The sequence below is a fragment of the Physella acuta genome, unplaced genomic scaffold (genome assembly GCF_028476545.2).
Source record: "Physella acuta isolate Inbredline_101_S28 unplaced genomic scaffold, ASM2847654v3 ptg001138l, whole genome shotgun sequence".
Lineage (NCBI taxonomy): Eukaryota > Metazoa > Mollusca > Gastropoda > Physidae > Physella > Physella acuta.
Window position 1 is genome coordinate 501,785 of NW_026732655.1, and position 17,605 is coordinate 519,389.

Here is a 17,605-nt window from a genome sequence, read left to right on the forward strand (position 1 = left end):
TTTTTACTTTCTCGTATATTACAAAGTAAAGAGAAAGTCTTGTAATCGTGCAAAAAAATATAGAGATTTTTGCATATCTCGACGTTTTAGGGCTCCCTGAGTCGGAAAAATATAGTTTTGCAATCTTGTCCGTATGTCTGTGTGTATGTGTGTTTCTGTGTGTGTGTGTGTGTGTGTGTGTATGTGTGTAAACACGATAACTTGAGTACCGTTACAGCTAGGTTGATGAAATTTCATATATAAGTATTATATCAAAATTGTAGATCCGTATCAACTTTTAAGCGATTTCCGATAACCGGAAGTGGAACTATTTCTACTTTGAACTTTTCAAAAGCGTATAACTTGAGTTCTATTTCAGATAGATGAATGAAATTTCACATGTAAGTAAAAGTTGTCGATCTCTGCCTTCTATAAAATTTTCCGTCGACCGAAAGTAGTAATTTACGCTTTTTCCGATTTTTCAAAAAACGCATGTGAATTTATAAAGTACTTATAATATTCCGTACTATTATGCACATTTTATTTGGCGATCACTTGGTTTGCAATTCTTTTTTTTAACGAGATTCTATTCTATTTTTAAAAGTTTAAGTATTTAAAATGGATTAAAAATCATGTCTATATCCCGAGTTGCCATTCCTTCTTTTTTTAAATAAGAATATTCGAGAAAGTTTTGGGGAGATCACTCCCGGATTATTAAACATCGCAATGCATAATTTTTTAACAAATATCTTTGTTTTAAAAGTTTCCAAAAAGGCTTTGCTGAAAATGGCCAGTACAACAACATTCATCAAGGGGTCATTCACAAATGACGTCACGCTTTTTTGGACGATTTTTACCTCCCCTCTCCCCTCCGCCACGCATCGTTACAAAAAGCCAGACCCCCTCCCTCAAAGTGAAGTTACACCTCAATCTACAACCCCCCTCAAGATGGCTGTTGAATTTATTTTCTTAAAACATCGATATTTTTCCAAAATCTTGTCAGAACTATGTCAACATTATTTTGATCAATTTCTATTACAATTTATTAAAACCGTTTTGTAAAACGCGAAATAACGGTTCAAAATTTGTTTTCTAACATTGCGTTTTTATAATGCAAAGTTGTGACGTCACACTATCTGAACACCCCCCCCCCCTCCCCCTCATCACACAAGGTCACAAAATTATGGAACCCCCATTCCCCCTACGAGTGTGACGTCATTTATGGACGACCCTCAAGGCATTCTAAAAGCAGGAATTTTGCAAAATATGGGATCAGGGATAATCCACAAATTACGATACACATTTGTGTCGATTGTTGCCTCTCCTCCCTAAATTTTCAATTTACTTTTAAACATCGCTTTCTTTCTAGAATATTTACTAAGCTCGGCCAACAATCAATAGCGCCTATCTTATAATACAATTTACAAAAATAGCTATCTAAAACGCGAAATAACGGCTACAATTAAAAGCGCAACAGTGTGACGTCACATTTTCTGAAATTCCCCCTTCCCCTCTCATCCTACACCGTCAGTAAATTCCGTTATTGGTGGGGGGTTTTTTTTATGTACGACCCCTTAATAAACCAAGCAGTGTTATCTAAAACTGTATACTATTTTCCACTCTTTTGTCATAATACATATCAACATGATAAATCCGAACTTTCTCATTTTATACTCATTACTATAATACATGTTCTAGATCTATAGATCTAGAATCTAGATCTAGATCTATGTGTTTGTAATTATAGTTTATGCCAGGTTACCAGGTCTAAATATAGATCGACATCTATTTCAAATCTTATCTAGGTCAACCGCCGGCACTTACGCGGGCCAAAAAAGGAAGTGACAATCCAGCCCACACAATCGTTGCCATCTTAAATTTTAGGCGTGTAACATGTGAGTCAGTTTTTTGTTTAACTGTTACATCTAGATCTAGATCAGGTTCTTAACTCATGTTATTTAATCAAATTTATTACACATTACGTAAGACTAACTATTTCTACATAAGTCATAAGATAATGTAATTTTTAGAATTTTTTTTTTCTTTTGTTGGCAACGACAACGTGATATTTCAAATGGTTTTCCAACTCTAGAATTGTAGAATCTAGGGCATAGGCCTAGAATTCCTAGATTATTTGCTAGATCTAGTTTTACCTCCCTCTACAATCTAGATCTAGATTCTAGATAAGTGGTTCTTAACTAAACTCAAACTGGGTTCGATAGTACTCAGGCCAGGGGTTCAGTGAATCAGCCTCTCTCATGGGTTCGGTGAAGATCAAGTGTCATGACACACAGGTCGACTCAGATTCTCGATGGGATTTTGTCATTGCGGACGTAGAATCTAGATTTAGATCTAGATCTAGACAGATCAATGTCTAGTCTAGAATCTAGCATTTCTAGATAGATCTAGATCTAGATCAAGATCTATAATTCTAGATCTACTTTATTCTGTGTATAAAATCTGAATCTAGATCTAGAGTCTAGATCTATGTATTTTTTTAATATTAATCTAAATCTTGATAAGTCTAGTCTAGATTAGTAGATTCTAGATTCTATATCTTTGTAACATTTTGGCAAAAGAAAAATAACTCATAAAAATCTATCTAGATTCTAGAGTCTAGATTTACCCAGAAGCTCTTGACTGAGTTTTCAAATTTTTGTATTTACCACCTGTCTCTTTTTAATTTAATTATCATTAGGACAAAACCAATCAACAATATAAACAGGCTTATAAATTCTATAAAGTTATATGTTTTGTTTTAATTATCATACATAAACATTTTAGAGAGACTTTAAAAACAAAATTTACTATACTAGATCTAGATCTCTATACACTGTATAGAGTAAAGTTCCACGCGCAGTTAAAACACCGGTGCGGTCATCGCCTGTTTATCGCTTCGTACAATATTTGTTTTGATGTTTTATACAAAACTACCGATATCTGCTGTAAACCTGTCCATTTCTAAATATATTCAGGTCAAATTCTTTTGTTTTTCTCCTTCTGGAAGTCGAGTTTTTAAAGTTTCGAGGTATGACGTCGAAGGCGATTCTAGTTCCCCGTATGAAAAATACTAGGTCCCGGATGAGATGAATAAACCAACCAATCAAAGCTTTTTATAACTAGGTTAACTATAAATAGCTTTTACAATATGTGCGGGACACTGTACATACGATAGATTAGGCTAATAAAGCAACCTGATAGGTGAATAGGGGTGGCCGCAGCTTGGGTGTCGATTTGGGTGGTTTCACCGCGCTGCGTAACCAACGACTTGAGCTAGACTAGCCTAGTTCTAGATGCTCTACATTTCAAGCTAAGCCTAGAATCTGTATAATTTCTATTTTTTTCTGCTGTTTTAAATTATTTCGATCATCTACTTCTTCTAAATCTAGTTTGTGTCTCTACATACAAGCATATCTAAGCAAATGTTACGTTATGTCTTGTCAGTGGTTGTTACGTCCCTTTGTTATGATTATTATAGTTGCGTCCCTTGAGTCATCACTGGGTCAACTTTTAATGTCGTTAATTAATTTAATTAACATGTTTTTAATTTGGTTTTGAAATCTATTAATTAATAATACAATCAACAACACGTTTAAAAGTGTAAAATATTTATTTTATTTATTAAACTAGGATTAAAACGTATAAAACACGATCGTTACGCAAGCCGGTTCAGATGGCCGCAGGGAAAAAAAAGAGGGGAAAAAAATATCGCAAGTAGCACGTCACTAAAACATGAATATCTCAAATTCAATGCGTAGGAATATAAAATGATTGATACATATTAAGAGTAGAAAGGCAGAGGAATAATATAGTACTTTGGGTTTGTTTCTGTGTTAAACGGTTACAAAATAGCGCCCGATGAAAGTCAATGAAAGTCGGGAGTTCGCTATGTGTGATCGCGCGTGGAACTTTACTCTAGTAAAGTAAAGAGAGCTAGTCTAGATATCTAGAATCTAGATCTAACTACTGCTTTAAAAAAAATTAAAGTCAGGCTGAATTAAATTTGACAAAAAATTACCAATGAATTTTATATAAAATACTTAAAAAAAAACTTTTTAAAAAACCACGTTTTTCTTGTGGACTAAAAAGTAGAAAATAACTATTTACATACATTTGATGACAAAAAACGTGGGTACGTTCACCATCAAATTTCCCGACCCATCTGCCCGACCCACGTTTTTTGTCATCAAATGTATGTAAATAGTTATTTTCTACTTTTTAGTCCACAAGAAAAACGTGGTTTTTTAAAAAGTTTTTTTTTAAGTATTTTATTTTCTTCTTTTTAGTCCGTTGCTACACATGAAAAACGTGGTTTTTAAAAAGTTTTTTTTATATAGTTTATTTTCTACTTTATCTAATCACTTGATTAAGTATGACTTGACTAAGTGTTTTTAAATACACGGACTAAAAAAATCTTGAGCGACCGATACGCTTTAAACAGAGAAAGGGTGTAATTTACGTTGCTGGCGTGGAGATCTACTCACGAATCACGTGATCAAATCTCCCATAAACAAACAAATAAACGCGAAGCTGCGTTAAGGAAAAACGTGTTTATGTGTATTTTAGCATGCCCAGCGTACCAACCGTGTCACCGTTAACAATGTGTTACCGTGTCCGTTCTCCTTTTTAGTCCGTTGCTACACATAAAAAACGTGGTTTTTTTAAAAGTTTTTTTTAAGTATTTTATTTTCTCCTTTTTAGTCCGTTGCTACACATGAAAAACGTGGTTTTTAAAAAAGTGTTTATAAATACACGGACTAAAAATCTTGAGCGACCAGGATTCGAACCTGGGTTGTCGCGGCCACAACGCGAAGTACTAACCACTATACGATCACGGCCAGCGCGCTCACATCGATTGGGGCCGAAGTAACTGTGTCAATAGGCCTCAAGTCTTGTCGGTATCTTTAGAAATCATGTCCTCAATTTTATGGTCCTTGGGGCGTAATTAAATTAAGCTAATTACGGTCACTAATTGCTAGTTTTTATGATTGCATCTGAAATTGTTAGGCGAAAGTAGCATGCATGCCAAATTTCAGGTCTCTCGAGCAATCAGAAGTGGGCTAATTTTCGATGTCAATTTTAACAACAAACAAACAAACGCGAAGCTGAGTTAAGAAAAACGTGTTAAAAAGTAGACCACTTACTGCTTATTATCTTTGATTTATTTATAACTTCAGACATTTTTCAATAGTTTCAACTTGGTTAGCATTCCAATCTATTGGTTTTTGTATATCCCACTGCTCACTGCACTAGTGTTAAGACATGTAATGCATGGGTCGCTGCCTAATACAAAACATACCTTTACCAACAACAGCGTTGCTGGTGCAATATTCTATGTGAATATGAATATCTTCCCAAAATGTGTTTTTCTTACATCACTTGATATGTAAAAAATTTACTAGATCTCCTAGATCTAGATTCTATATCAAATTATTATACATCTAGCTGTAATTTCACTTTTTTCTTTTTTTAAAAAAAAAACATGGTTTTATAGGACACAGGCAAACATGATACTGCTATTTAAATGTATGATTTATACTATTTATATTATGATTTATCATTGGCCTACACTCATCATTATTGCTTTTCACCAGTAGTTAAAGCATTGTGCAAGCTAGGATTGTTTGTGAATAAATGGCTACCTTAAAATACATCACCTTATAGCATAATACCAAAAAATGCAATCAGCCTAGTTATAAAAGTATTGGAAGTCAATTAAAACATATACCCTCTACACTGGCCTATACATATTGGAGTCTAGGGTAGGCACTTTCAGACACTACCATTAATCAGTAACAATATCATTGGTTGGAGTTTTTAAAGTAACATTTGGTTTTAACTTAAACTAGTATACCATACATTTACACAACTAATGTTGTTGATACTTGGTTTAGGTTTTGTGTTACTTTTGAATTTAATGGTTGATGTATCATTAGGTTTATAATAGTACTCCTTATAGACCTACCAAGTTAATGTAGCTTTAGCTAATTAACACGAAAGTGTTCTAAGTAATCTACCCATCTGTATATAGTTGTAGTAGGGTGGTTTATATCTTTAAATATATGAGACTCTTCACCTGGTGTCATATCTGTAACAATGTTAAATAACAATTATGTTTTTGTTTCTATTTTAACAAAATGGTAGCCTATTATTATTATGAATAGGAAATGTTTAAAATCAGTGTTATTATTTGTTGAAATCTACAGTCATTGATATTCTAAAGTTAATATTCAAATTAATATTGTAATGATTTTATATAATACATTTTACTCAATACTAATAGATGACTACACAGAGACAGGCTATCTTTTCTTAGATATAGTGCAAATTAATGACTTAATAGTAATTAATCACATATATAATAGCAATAGTAGGTTTATAAGTATTATATTATAAGTAAATAGTTAGGCTTGTTACTGTAGTAGGCTACCAGTATTAAAGTACATATTTACAATTTAATTAAATTGTTTTAAAAATATTTAATTTATAATAGAAGAGATGGTTAGATTTATTAGTATTTAATACCTGAATAGTACTGCTCTCTTTTTAAGCATAAAGCTACATTTGGCAGTAGAGTAGAGTTTAAATGCTTCTTGACCTCCGCATATGTAGGATGGTGTGGTCAGCACTATATTTTCCCAGTTCTCTTTACTTTCCCCAATTCGAGTCAGGTACCCATTAGAGCTGGTTGGACTCAGGGAGTCCTACAGTCTAGGGTCTGGACCAAGTTCTGAACGCTCTACCAATACCAATGAGAGTAGTTGCCTGCGTACATTATTCTATTAGGGCCTCAATCTATTTATTGATAAATGACTACCATTTCCTTAAAAATCAGTGGATATTTTGTTATTGATCTGTGCTTACTTACTTACTCTGAATCAAGAGGACCTATATTTTTTCATAAAATACACCTAGGTAGGCTAATACTTAATACTATTGGTTAAAAGTCACTTTCGTCAGTGAACGATCTCACAAAAAAGCATGTAAACACATGACGAGTCGCTCACACTTACTTCCGTTGGCCACGTACTCTACATTCACGCAATTTCATGTCAATTACAATATACATAAACATACCTAATAAAACAGTCTGTGACACGTCCCCCCTTCAAATAAAATTTTGTGCAACAAAATTTACAAAGTACAATACTGGTAGGGCAGGATCATGTGCCAGACAACCAAAAAAAAATTTTTGTGTACATCTCAAAAGTAGAGTTAAATACATTCATTGTAGACTAAACACTGGTAGTCATAAAGTTATGGTACAGCAAAAATGCAACAGTATGTCAATGTAGTGACTATATCACTTACCAGATAATTGCTAGATTATCAATTGAAAAAGTTGTATGACAATATGTTTAGTTTGATTCAAAGTGCGTAAAATGTTTTGAAATTTTAAGTACAGTGGCTCAAATTACAATCAGCTTGTTCATACACAGAACCTCAACAAAATCAATTACTGATTTAAACCTGATAATTAAAATGTGTCAGTGTTTTGAACAAAAACTTTAAATGCACAAGCATTATGTGTAATATTTAATACATCAATATATATTCAAATAGGAAACAAAAAAACATTTCAATTACCCAGTAACTGTAGTATAAACAAGACTACATCAATTGGGTTCAATAAGTTACCAAACTAATCTGGTACAGGACTTAATTTCAAATTCATAACACAGTTGAAATACTCAAAGACTTAATTCAACTCATAAATTAAATAATTATGTCCTATTTATTGAAAAAAAAACATTCCTTATCATCAAAGCATTCTATCACCACGCTTGAGTGATTTTTCCTGTTGTCTCCCCTAGTTGACCCATTTCAGTCACATCTAGGTCACAACACAACCACATTCCTGCCTTCCACAGGTAATGACAAATACACAATTCATCATTGAGACTTCCGTCTCATTGTTATGCGGAATAAATAGTCTCTAACTTTTATTTGTTTACATTATTCACTGTTAATTAAGAGTATAGGTTTAACATAATACAGTTTACATTCTTTTGAAATAGTACACAATTTATATTTACTCAAACAAATTATTTGATATCCATATATTACAGTCACAGACTGTATAATATTAATAAACTGTCAATTGATAATGTATTATTATCACCAATATATTCATTATAAGTGTTGACTTATGTGCTTTAGGATAGGATCAGTTTCTGTTTCTTCTTCTTCGTTCGTAATTATTAGTGTTGAAGGGGATCGAGATTTATCTGCCAGTGGGTTTGAACTCGAGACTTTGTTCGAATTCATCAACCATGAGCTTTTTGCCGACTCGACCACGCCTCCAACACAATTAAGCGTTACGTGTCAACTGGTTATGCGCCATTGAGGCCATTGACTCCGATTTCAGCCTGCTTTTCTTTTTGGATTTGCTTCCATAGCCTTTGTCCAACCAAGAACAAACTACAAGGCAGCAGCAGTTTAATTTTGGTGTTGTCTCTCCTAAAAGAGTGGCTGTCCCCAGCTAACGAGCCTCATCTGCCCGAAGTTTCTGTTTAATATTAGCATACTTGCTTAACTCTATAGCATGAGTAATCTTAATCGTTCTTGTGTAGTTGACGATAACCTGTTTGCCATCTTTCTTCCTTTAAATTGTATGTGTAGCTTCTAGCCCTGCTACCATAATGATTTCCTAGATTTCGTGTAACTTGTCTTACTTCATTTGTTTTCATATTAGGTTTTTCTTGACCATTATCCTTATTCTCTTTTGGTTTCTGAACGACCTCAGTAGTTTTCTTAATTTGTGTTCGTTCTCTTGGTTTATCAACCAACTTAATACATATATTATAGCATTGCCTTGGCCTCTCATAATATGTCTTGGTTCGGTATCTCTCATTAGTATACTTGTTCACACTATTATAGTTCTGATCAGAACTTGATACATTCTTTCTTAAATACTTGATGTTACTGTTTTTTCCACATGACTTTCTTTGTACATAATTGTTTCTTCTCTGATTTGCCAATCTATACCAGCTTTGATCTTGGTAATGACCTGTTTTACCTCAGTAAAAACATCTAGATTTTGGCTTCTTATTAACATGGTGACTGTATTCATAGTTTGCTAAATTTCTTTTACTTTCATTCTAAGCATTAATGACATTAATGACATTCTTATTAACATGGTGACTGTATTCATAGTTTGCTAAATTTCTTTTACTTTCATTCTGTGCATTAATGACATTGTAGTTTCTAGTTATTGTTTCATCTTTCTTAACTTCCTTGTGCTTCTTTATTGATTCTAATTCACACATAAATTTCTGGGTTAATTTCTCCATTTCTTTGTTAAATTTATTCTTAAGTTCTAGTATATCTTCTTTATAATTTGACTCTAATTTTCTTAGTAAGACTTCTATAGGTACTTTATCTTCATTGTGGCTTATCAAGTTCACTGATTCATTAATTATCATTAGTTTATCATGATTCCTGCCATTCTCCGATGGACTTATTAAATTATCACTGGCATTCACTGATGGACTTATTTCTTGTTGACTGCCATTCTCTGATGGACTTACAATCATGATTCCTGACATTCTCTGATGGACTTATTAAATTATCACTGCCATTCACTGATGGACTTATTTCTTGTTGACTGCCATTCTCTGATGGACTGACAATCAATACAACTTTTAATAATATTCTCAGTCAATAAGAGTCCATCTTAAGACATTCTAATGTATCTCTCACCTTGAATTCATTATTCAGCTCACCCTCTGTTTTATCTTGGGTTTCAATTCATCCTGGACTATGTTACTTTGTTCTTCATTCTTAAGGTTGTCAATATTCACTTCTTCAAGTTCAGCTTTAAATTCTGCCTGTTCACTTTCTAATTTTGGTTTATCTATCTCAGCATCTAATTCTCTCATTACTTGTTCATGGACTAGTCTAGCCTTCTCTTTTTCTTCTTCTTCTTCTTCTGCTTTTTTAATTTTCTCTTTTTCTCTTTCTTTTTTAAGTTGATTGGTTGCCCAGGCTATGCTGTCTTCTGAACTCAATCCGCTGCCCTCCGCTATACATACTAATTCATCAAAAATTGACATGCTTTGTATTTCCTTAGTTTTAGCCCTTTTATTTGCTCTCTGTTTTCTGTTTCTTTTTTTCCGCTTTCCTTTTGGTTGTACAGTCTCCTCTGCTTTATCTACTTTTGACATTTCTTCTTCTTTTTGCATGTGTTTTAATAAAAGTTGTAAGGTACTTTCATATCGGTCTGGATTCTCTCCCATATTATATTCCCATACTTCCTTCATGCAGGCCAATTTTTCTCCATCTAGTTTCATTCCTAGTTTCTCACCCCCCTGTATAAATGTTGCAAAACCTGACATTTTTATAATGTTACTCTTCCTGAAATAATCAATATTAATCATTTGTTACATAAAATGTAAATAAATAGAATTATTAGTTTACAATTTGTATTGTGATTAATGTAACACTACCCTTTCTTGGATTCTGGCTGGTCAGTTGACATCAGACATCTGGTAATCCATGAAAAGTTCATAGTATATATATACGTCCAAAAATAGTAACGTTCACTTTGTTAATGTAAGCCCTGCTAGGGGGAGATACCTTAAAATCTATCTAACTGTCCGGTTCAGTGCAACCGTGGTGAAACTCACGGTGGTTATATCTTATCCTTAGTCTAAATAATATACTAAAATAAAACAAAAACTTTAACAGTTAACAAAATTTATTTATCAAAATTAAGGAACCAATGGAAAAATCACAGAAAAAGAATAGATAAAAACTGACACAAAACAGACAAAACAAAACCAAATTTTATATTTTTAGAATAAATGCTATAAAAGTTGCATATCCAGAGAACTTGAAAATAATTTGTTGAGTTTAAGGCTACATTTCTATTTATTTTCAGCAAGCCTAAGTTATAACCGGATGTTTCACTTTCGTAAGACAAATATTGATTGGCTGTACAGTAACTTAGTGATCGATAACTATTTGTTTACAAAACTTTGCAGATCAAGTTTTTAAATAACAATGCAAATTTAAAACCCCATGACCTAGTTTTCTATTTTTAGCTTACAATGTGTACAATAAAATCAATGGCGGCCTATCAAATAGCAGGATGCCATTGTTTATGTCGCCATTACACGTGAAAACCAAATTGTTTTTGCTTTTTTTTTTTAAATTTTTATTTAGTTACCGAAAATATTATAAACATCAAATACATCCAATCTTTAGTAAAGTCCGAAAAAAACCAGACAGACAGGATTTTATAACCATATTAATTGTAACTACGCTGTGCATGATTTTTAAATGAATTTATACACCTCTCAAATACCTTTGAGACTTTTCTCGCTGGTGTCCATTACAATATACATAAACATACCTAATAAAACAGTCTGTAACAGACTCCTTTAGAGATAATCAATAAAATGAAGCTCAACAAGATGGGGGGGGGGGCGTGAAGGAGGTAAATCATGTTCACTAAGGAGACAAGAACAAGAACTATGAAGTATAGTTAGGTCTACTTTTTAAGATGTAACTTATAAAATAAATCTACTTGTACATTAAAAGAGAAGTTACTTTAAAGTGGGGTCTGGCTGAAGGACACCATCTTATGGAGTAGCTTATGTGATGGTGTCCAAAAATGTGTGACATTATCTATGAACGACCACTTAGATATGTAAATTTTGTAGCTGTAGTGATCCAGCTGTCACTTTTAATAGTCTTAATCGTGATACTAAACGCTCTCAGTTTAATTTTATGATTTACTTAGTACAAAGTAGATATGTTTCAATAATAAATAATTAATTTTAAAAAATGTGTTGTTTTTTTTTTTTACAGTGTAGAAAAAAAAATTCCAGTATCATGGCAGTGGATAACAAGCTAGCTGTTGACATTATCAAAAGTGTGGGCCGTTACTGGTCAGACAATGAACACAGCGACTGTAGAATTACTGTGGATGGCAAGGTGTTTCAGGCCAGTAGCTTCGTTCTGAGCGCTTGTTCAGAGTTTTTCAGGCAAGTTTTTCACACTGCGTCTATCACACACAAGAATATCGTCATTAAGGGGATCAGTGCTGATGTGTTTAGCTGTGTCATCAAAGCGTTGTTTACAGGAGTTACCGGCCTTGATGAATCAAATATGGTTGATGTATTTCTTGCTGCAGGTTATCTGAAAATTGATTTTTTGGTCCAGAAATGTGAGCAGTTTATTGAAGAACATTTGACCAAAGAAAATTATCTTCAGCTGTGTAAAGGACTTTTCTGTGTTAGCTCTGTCACTCTTACCAACAAAATGGTCAGATTGATGGCTTTAGATTTTGATGAGTTTAGACTGACAGAAACTTTCTTAAACCTGCCATCGGTAATGGTTATCAAAATTGTAGAAAGTGGAGAGGTCAAATCTCAAGACACTTTAGTTGAGTCGGTGCTAAAATGGGCCAGTCATGGACCTAAAGATGTCATCGGGACATTCGGTTTTCAGTTGTATCATGACTTCCAAGATCTCATGGATTTTTGTGTACCTTTTGACTTCAACAGATACCACCTGTATCAGTTTGTGGCCAACGACGTCACCAGGAGCCAAATTCTTGTTCAGTTGATCAAGAAGATGAATCTTGGTGAACTCAGTGAAGCTGGCCTGAAGATGATCTATGAAGACAAGCTGGCTATAGAACATCACGATGTTAAGGATGCCGTCATGCATGAAATGGCAACCAGAATGCTGTACAAGTCGGATAATAAAAGTGGTCGCAGTTTATCAAAATGCACAACCAGTGGACAGTCAAAATGATTCACTCCCTAAAGAAGTTGGCTTGCAAGAGTTGGAATCTTATGATATTTTCAAAATTCCTGAATGGGTCGTGGCAGGTTACAACAGGATACAAAACACTGCCAATTTAGACCCAAAATTAGTTAAAGTCAAAAAATACTCTACTGAACAAGTAGTTGCTTTTTTAATTGATAATACTTTTGTTGTATATTCTTTTAGTTCAGAAATTTGTTATAAATTAAGTGAAATAGAATGCAATATAAAACATTTCTATGTTTTTGAGGACAACATTTTTTTTTTAGCTTTACTAATAAATTAGATGGGACTTCAGCAGTGCAAATTATAAGCCCAGATAATTTAGTTTTAGTATTTGTAGGTAAAAATGATTATGCAACCAGCAGCAGATTAAAATACTATATGGCTTATCCTTATATTTATAAATTTCACTTACACAATACAGATTTGATTATATAAAGGACAAATATGAGAGAATATAGAGAAGATCAGTGGACTATTTTTTTAAATTTATCCATATCTACATCCAAAGATTGTTAAGTAATATTTTATCATTCCATCATAAAGGGAAATAAAATCGTATTTTTTGTGACAGGCGATGTGACAAAAATTATTTATTTTGACGTTAAATTACGAGAACTTCATGAGCTGTACAGCGTGGATGGTGAAATGGCCAACTTTAAAATCTTCCAAAAATGTGAAGGCTACTACCTGTTGCTGGGCAATGGTCAATTGTTTGAGATTGTGATAAACGATACAGTGACTATTGTATTCCGACAACAGCTGTGGAGGGGTACTTTGAACCTACATGGGGCAGTGTATTACTGTGTTTTGTTTGTGTTCACTGACACAAGAGCCAATGTAAAGAGGTGTAACATAGATTTTAGACTAAAAATGGTTGTTGTTGACTCATTTGTTTGTGTTCACTGACACAAGAGCCAATGTAAAGAGGTGTAACATAGATTTTAAACTAAAAATGGCTGTTGTTGACTCATTTGTTTGTGTTCACTGACACAAGAGCCAATATAAAGAGGTGTGACATAGATTTTAAACTAAAAATGGCATTTTAGTTTTCTTAAATCGAGTATTTACCTGTCTATGTAAACGACTAATAAAACTTGATTTAATTATTATTGTATACTTTTGTAAAACTATGCAAGAAACATGGCGACGTTTATGTACATCACATCAGTCAAAATAAAAATCAAAATAAATTATGTATGTATATTTAACACATTAATTTTGTTAAAATGGAAAATTCAACTATGTTCGCATTAGATCTTGTAAAATACTATTGTACCAATATAACTTTCTAATTAAGCATATTCAATATATCTTGTGTAAACTTTTTTTTTTGCTTCTAATATCCATATTCGAAAATATTGTATTTTATATTTTACTGTCTAAATCTTACATCACAAACCTAACACACGTTAAACTCTCCATTACTCCCTACTTAACACACCCTTAATTCTTGTATTGGTCAATAATCTAGTGACGTCAGAAATGTCAGATATTTCAATCGGTACCATACACAGTAATAAATTTAATATTGTGTTCACGAATTGTGAGCAGTTTTTTACAACACGTCAAAATGATGTTTTAAACTGGAAACTGCAGATCTGAAATAACTGGTGATCAAAGTATTGCATCAATGATTATACGTAGGCCCCTACCTTCCTTATCTTGCCTTTTACAGTTATGATAAAAGTTAAGATAACTCATGAATTTCTGTAACAGGAAAATTTAGCTGAAACGTTTTAAAAAGGGCTAATTTGAATGGATCAAAATAGTATAACCTGTATGGTGAATTGATTCTATTTCTTTTTTAACTACATGTGTGGTCATCCATAAATGGTCTCACTTATTTCGCCGATTAACTGCCCCCCCCCCCCCTCCCCGCTGTCACACATCGTCACAGAAAGCCATCCCGCCTAAAATGACGTCAAAACATCAGCTTACACCCTCCCTCCTCCCCCCCCCCCCCCACACACACACTTAAAAATAAAATTGTAGTTGTTTTTTTTTAAACATATATTTCTTTTTAAAATATTGACTGAACTCTACAACATAGAGTAAGCCTATACTAATCAATTTCTATTACAATTTTTTTTAAACAGTTTTTAAAAAAGCAAAATAAAAATAAATAGCAAGCTTTTAAATGCACTGAAAACGAGAAAATAAAACGAACTTTCTTTGATAAAAGCTTTGTTTACTAAAATATGTAAAGAGATAATAAATTATGCACGTTATTTCTATTTTCGTATTTTCAGTATATTAAAAAAAAAGTGTTGTTATAAAAGTCTTTATAGTTGTTTCATTTTTTTTAATTGTGATTTTATTTACCATGGAAAAGGTGAAGCAGAGTGCACGTGTGTCGGTGACCTCAACAAATAATGAGATAGTGGATGTATTTTGGAGTAATTAGTAATTGTGTTACCAAATGCTCCATTGAATGAGAACTATTAATTCGGCAACGCATCAAAATAACGTTTAAATTATTGCGTTGGATAACGAGCTAGCAGTGGATATAATCTAAAGTGTAGGCCGCTACTGGTCAGACAATGAACTCAGTGACTGTAGAATTTCTGTGGATGGTCAGGTGTTTCAGGCCAGTCGCTTCCATCTCAGCGCTTGTTCAGAGCTGATGAGTTTTGTTGCTGCAGCAAGGCTTAGTTTACATCAGTTACCGCATCATTTGGGTTTTACATGACTCTTTATAAGGAAAATGACGTAGATTTCGTGAGTTACTAAGGGACTAAATCTGTTTGAGAATGAAATTGATGTTGTAAGTAATAATACAACAGTAATCTCCCTTTAATAAAAGTATTTGATCATTGTTAATATGTGGATGTTTCTAAATGTGTGTGATGTAGTTACATGTAACTGAATGTGTCTGTGTGTGGAATTATACGGGTGAGTGCTTTATTGATGTGTCTGTATGTATTTCTTTGTGTGTGGAGTTGTGTGGCTATGTGTATGGCCAGTACAAGCTAATCACAGCATCGCCATTGGCTGGTGGATGCAATAATGTAATACAAATTGTTGCAACGAAAAACATATCCTAGTTTATAAAAGGCCATGTGCGCTCTTCTCTCTCTCTCTCTCTTTCTCTGTCCGCAAAAAATTTTCGCCGGACATCACGTCAGAATCGGCAGCGGTATATGGAGAACTTTTTACGGACTTTTGTTGAAAATAATATGTTAGATGTTTTAAATGTATAACCACAATTTTACTTAAAGAAGAAAAATAAAAATTAAAGGCGTATTCGAATGTAGAGAAACAGTATTATTTATGCAACCGGAAAAGCATTAATATATGTGAAAAAGAACGCATAAAACTGTGACGTCACTATTGCTTATACATTAACTAATGACGTCATCTGCCGTGTTAAGAATGAAAAGAAATGAACTATTTCATTCAAATTTGATTTAGACCTACGTACACTATGAAATGTATACAATACAATTTTTCCGGCCTAAACTCATAAAATTTATTTTATGTATTTGGATTCTAGATCTAGAGATTCTAGATCTAGACTAAATCTAAATCTAAATCTACGCAATAACTAGATCTAGACGTAGACGCTAAGATCTAGATTTAGACTCTAACTTCTCTAAAATCAATTCCAAAAATAAATTTCTATATTAGGACTAAACTATTTCAAGACTTATTTATTTTATACAAAATCTTTGTTTGGAACTGGCTAATTTGGGATAAAAAATTAATTTGAAAGAATAGGCATATTCGCGTAAGTTAAGATTTTAAAATACGTGTTTCATTCTCCGTATTTTATAAGGTGCCTAAATAGCGGAGATGTTAGTGTACATTAAACCACGCAGGTGGTGCGGGTTCGAGACACAGCAAGTCAACTTGGTTAATGTATTCTTTTTTATTATGCTCGGGCTAAACTTAAAAAAAAAAATTCTTTTAGGAATCTAGATCTAGATCTAGATTGTCGGGTGTCCGATAGGGCACTTCCCGGCGCCGCAGGCGCTTCAAATTTGGCATGATCTTGCCTTGGTGCGACAGAACACGGGGGCCGGTTGGCCGAAAAGTCTACGATGTGGGGGTCAAAACTGACCTCGACTGACCGGTACCTTATATGAGCTATAAATCGAAAAAAAATGTCCACGGAGGAACCTCTTCATAACTCTTGAGGTCGTAGACCGACCTTCGGGCGAATTAATTAAGCATTCAAATTCTCAATGTTTTCGAAAGCCTAAGCGAAGCTGGGCAGCATGCCTAGTGTATAATATTTGATCAACTCACTCATCAGCAAAATTATAATTACCTCCCTACCCTAACATAATTTTTCCTGATGTCTTAACCTTGCTAAAACACGTTTTAATTATCACACCATGCTATTTTTGGTATATTTACTGTCGACATTATTGTTAAAGTCCAGGTAAAGTACAGTGAACGTTTCTCTAACCTGGACATACACAGTACTGACATATCGTCAGTATTTTTTCTAGACGTCATTCCCTGAATCAGGTTTAGTTCCGAAAAGATCTGCGTGGCTTCGAAGGCGCTTTACAAACACATTCTCCTGAATCGAACTCGAGATATACAGGTTAATAATCTTGCAAGCCACCTCTCAACCATATTATTATCTAACCCTAACATGCGAGCAGGCTACAAACTAAATTGCTATTTGAAGTAGATATAAAATTTTAACAATTCCATAAAAGAAATATCGCATAGACAGATACAATTCTAGCTATGTGATCATGAACACACGTTTCTGCAATTAAATCTCTCGCAAACATTTTCATGTCATTACCATAAAGGTAGACAATTCAAAATATGTTCCAGTTGTTTCATTACCTCCCCTTGTAAACCATACGTTTAGAGAGAAAAAGTT

General features: G+C 33.4%; 1 protein-coding gene across 1 annotated transcript; it reads left to right on the forward strand.

Moving 5' to 3' along the window:
• The first annotated feature begins 1,812 nt into the window (after window positions 1-1,812).
• On the forward strand, window positions 1,813-12,744 carry LOC131956239 (kelch-like protein 24a). The gene is made up of 2 exons (XM_059320660.1): window positions 1,813-1,874; window positions 11,794-12,744. The coding sequence occupies exon 2, from the start codon at window positions 11,818-11,820 to the stop codon at window positions 12,742-12,744; it is 927 nt and encodes a 308-aa protein (XP_059176643.1). The 5' UTR covers window positions 1,813-1,874; window positions 11,794-11,817.
• Window positions 12,745-17,605: the final 4,861 nt, after the last annotated feature.

Excerpts from the sequence above, each read along its gene's own strand:
- LOC131956239 (XM_059320660.1), top strand. The coding sequence starts at position 11,818 with ATGGCAGTGGATAACAAGCTAGCTGTTGACATTATCAAAAGTGTGGGC.